General features: G+C 59.2%; 1 protein-coding gene across 2 annotated transcripts; it reads right to left on the bottom strand.

Annotated features, from left to right (window-relative positions):
• Window positions 1-1037: 1037 nt before the first annotated feature.
• PDXP (pyridoxal phosphatase) lies at window positions 1038-3434 on the bottom strand. 2 transcript variants are annotated; one of them, XM_059846421.1, is made up of 2 exons: window positions 2824-3434; window positions 1038-2579 (listed from the first exon to the last, which is right to left on the bottom strand). In XM_059846421.1, the coding sequence occupies exons 1-2, from the start codon at window positions 3398-3400 to the stop codon at window positions 2254-2256; spliced, it is 903 nt and encodes a 300-aa protein (XP_059702404.1). In that variant the 5' UTR covers window positions 3401-3434; the 3' UTR covers window positions 1038-2253. The 2 variants fall into 2 exon arrangements, with proteins under 2 accessions (XP_059702404.1, XP_059702405.1); XM_059846422.1 differs by having other exon boundaries at window positions 1038-2483.
• Window positions 3435-3720: the final 286 nt, after the last annotated feature.

The following is a 3720-nucleotide window of genomic DNA, read 5'->3' as shown; positions in this document are numbered from 1 at the left end:
AAGTACTCATTAAGGGACTACCAGTCCTCTGGTGGCCGAATTGGACATGGGACAGACAAAAGAGAGAAATGGGCATATACAAAGGGGACTGATTTAGATGACAGGCAATCTTCAGAAAGCTCTTTGGATGTTCTTTTATTTTGGAAGGCTCTTTCCTAGGTTATTTTGGACAGAAAAAACAAAGAAGGCACTCAGCACCTGGAACTATCCTAGGGACAATAAGCTGCATCCAGTCCTCCCATGTGAGCTGACAGTGCACTACCTTACACAGAGCACAGTTATTGAATGCTCAATGCTGATCTCTCCAGCAGGAGATGTGGTGCCTGGTTGCCATCAACAGCAGTTAAAGGGGTCTGACAGACAAAGGGGAGGATTGGCTCCTGTATGGGGAATGGAGGCAAAGTGCATTTGAGTCACTTCCAACTTTTCTTACCCAATCCGTTTTCTCTCCCTGGGCGGGGAGTATGGACAAACCTGGGACATGACAAGCTTTAGTCCAGTTAAGGTCACCCCAGGGGTACAATCACAGCCATCTCCCTGTCACTTAAAGCATAGCACAGTCAAGAAAGGTCACAGCAAAACCTTGCCTGGGCAGTTCTCAGCCCCCTGCAAACTCTATGCACAATAACAGAGGTGACACCTCACCCCTACCCCAGCAGGGCCACACAGGTCATTGGGGTCCATCTGGCTGGCAGAGGGCAGCCTTGAGGTGCAGCATAAGAGGTCACTGTTCCCCAGCAATGTTCCCCGTGCTGTGAAATGCAAAGGCAGCTGGCAAGGGCTGCATCACTCACTGCTCCATGTGACCTGGCTGGACCCTGCACTCTACACCACAGCCCCGCCAGCCACCTCCACCCAGCGCTGAGGCACCAGTGATCCAGTAAAGGGCAGCTCAAAGACACTACCCAGCTGTCTTGTCTACCCAGCAGCACCCCCTTGAGTGAGGAAAGGTCCTGCCATGTCCTCACCTGCGAGGGCTCAAAGATACCTAGGGCAGTTTCATCTTGATGGGACCATGAGTGTAAAAAAAGAGGTCATTTCCAGCCTATGCTCACACTTTATTATATACAGAGACACGAGTGTAAGAACATCGACATGGGACATGGACAGTAAGGGATGCCCAAAGGCGCTCCCTTCTGTCCCCTTGGTGCAACCAGTCAGCATAATGTATACAAATAATACAATATTTGAACAATAAATAAGTTTGATAAATTAGATCAAGAAATTAAAAAAAACATAGAAAGACAAAGCAGCAAGGAATGATTTTGAGGACTGTGACACATTCACAGCAGTGACAACACCATCACCATCTCACCTGCACACCAGCAGCTGGAGCACAGACCCCCATCAGCACTTTTCTCTCACTGTAATATGACAAAATCCAACTGAGAAGGGGCAACCAGGAAGAGTCATACAGTTCACTACTGCTATGTTGTTGTGGTCTAGGAGCCCTCTGTCCTTCAAAAGCCCCTTCAGAAAGGGTGCTTGCAAACAAGGTACAACTACAGACCCAACGTGCAGTCACAGCTTGTCTGTTTGGCACAGGAAAAAACCCTCAAACTGGTCTCTTCTGTCCTTCAGATGGACACTGGCACAGTTATTAACTGGGTCAGGGCAAGGGGTAGTGGGGGAAACGTCTCTAAGGAACAGGGGAGAGAAGAGATGAGGCAATGCTCTCCTTCACTTGTGGGAGGCAGAGATGCTCTTATTTGTGATTCCAGAGGTCTGGCACACTCCTTCCACATGCCCTGGCACTGATAGACACCAGGTAGGTGACAGTGGCAGCCAATCCTCTGGCAAGGAGGGGGTTACCACAAGGACTGCAGGGATGCTGCTCAGAATTAAAGAGTTACAAGTCAAAGGACAGCAGTAAAAGGCTGCCACAGGTTATCCAAGGGGAAAATAACACTAAAGCGGCCAGTCCCGAACCCCTGGAGAGGCCCACACAGACACTGATTTGATCCCACCCCCCCAGCAGCCTCAAGGCCTCCAGCTCTCTCCCAAAGATGCTGGCAGCTGGCAATGAGGGAGGCAAGGACTCTGTGCATCATGGATAGCTCTCAGCAGAAAGGAGACACTTGAAACTTGAAACCTATCCCCTCCTGCCAATCCCCTTCCCATTTTGCCCCCAAAGAAGGGTGCTGGCTTGTGAAGAAACTGGGAATTGAGGGAATAGGGCAGTGAGAGAGAAATGGGAACAGATGGAGATCTGGGATGGGGAACTGACCCCTGTGCCCTCACATGTACAAAGTGTTACTCATCCAGGCCTGGTATCAAGTCTGCAATACTGTCCACATAGTAATTGGGCACCAGATCCTTGGCAGCGGCACTGTCGCTGGCCATGTAGGCCTGTGCCTCTTCCAGGCGGGACACGCCTGTCAGGGTGAGAATGGTGGCAAGGCCGCAGTTCTTGCCGAAGAGGATGTCTGTCTCCAGACGGTCTCCCACCATGAGGGTGCGGGACGGGTCGACACCGAAACGCTCTACGATGCAATCAAACATGTACGTGTTGGGCTTCCCCACCACCAGCGCCTTGCGGCCCGAAGCCGTTTCCACTGCGGCTGTGAGGCTGCCAGTCCCTGCAGGGGGGGAGGAGGAGGAACAGAAGTAGCCGCGGGAAGCTCAGCACCCCGGGTCCCGCCACAGGACAGGGATGCTGGCAGCCCTGCTTCGTGAGCTGGCAGGGATGTGCCAAGGCATCCCTGCTCGTCCTGCCGCTCAGGGAACCGCCTCGCCCTCGCCTGGGACAGCGAACCCCACCCGAGGCCACCCCCGCCACAGCCCCTTCCCCCCGGGGCGGCGCGGGACGGGGCGCGGGCTCACCGGGGGTACGCTGGCCGTCGCTGAGCGGGTGCCAGGGGTCGGGGTCGGTGGCCACCAGCAGACACTGCGGGTCGCGCAAGTAGCCGCAGGCCTGCGCCAGCTTAGCGAAGGTGAACTGGTCGTCGTAGCCCACCAGGACGGCGCGCACCGGCTCGCCGGGTGCCGGCTCGCCCTCGCCCGCCAGGCGCAGCCCGGCGTCGCGCACCTCGCCGCGCAGCCCCTCACCGCCCAGCACGAAGACGCGGCCGGCCCCGCTCCCGTTCCCGCCGCCGCCGAGGAGGCGCTGGCGGAGGAAGAGCGCAGAGCAGAGCGCGGAGCTGAAGACGTGCTCGGCGCGCACGCCGCGGAAGCCGAGACGGCTGAAACGCCGCTCCAGCTCGGCCACCGAGCGGCGGCTGTTATTGCTGACGAAAAGGGCGGCCTTGCCGCTGCGCCGCAACCGCTCCAGCAGCTCGGGGGCGCCGGGCACGGCGCGCTCGCCCGCCCACAGAACGCCGTCGCAGTCGAAGAGCAGCCCCTGCGCCGGGCCCAGCACCTCCCGCAGCCCCGCGCCGCTCAGCCGCCGGCAGCTCGCCATGCTGCCGCCGCCACCGCCGCAGCCCGCCGGCCGCCCCGCCGCGCAACCAATCACCGCCCCCCCCCGCGCCCCGCCCCGCCCCGCAGCCAATCACTGTCCCCCGCCCCCCTACTGCCACCAATGGGAGGCCCGGACGCTCCCAGGGGCAGGGCCGGGCCGAGGGCTGGCCCCCGAATTCACCGCGGCGGGGAGGGAGCGGGGACAGGCCCGGCCGCTGCCCATTGGCTAGAGCCCGGCCCGCGCCCCCCGCCGTGCCCGCGCAGCCGCGCAGCGCCCCCTGCCGGCCGGCGGGGCTCAGGCGGCGCGGCCGCCATTACGGC

This window comes from Haemorhous mexicanus, chromosome 5 (genome assembly GCF_027477595.1).
Source record: "Haemorhous mexicanus isolate bHaeMex1 chromosome 5, bHaeMex1.pri, whole genome shotgun sequence".
Classification (NCBI taxonomy): Eukaryota; Metazoa; Chordata; class Aves; order Passeriformes; family Fringillidae; genus Haemorhous; species Haemorhous mexicanus.
This window is presented reverse-complemented; position numbering and strand designations above follow the sequence as displayed.

Coding starts and splice junctions, on each gene's coding strand:
- PDXP (XM_059846421.1), bottom strand. CDS start 3,400: ATGGCGAGCTGCCGGCGGCTGAGCGGCGCGGGGCTGCGGGAGGTGCTG. Junction 2,580..2,823: donor CGACGGCCAGCGTACCCCCG/GTGAGCCCGCGC, acceptor CCCCCCCTGCAG/GGACTGGCAGCCTCACAGCC.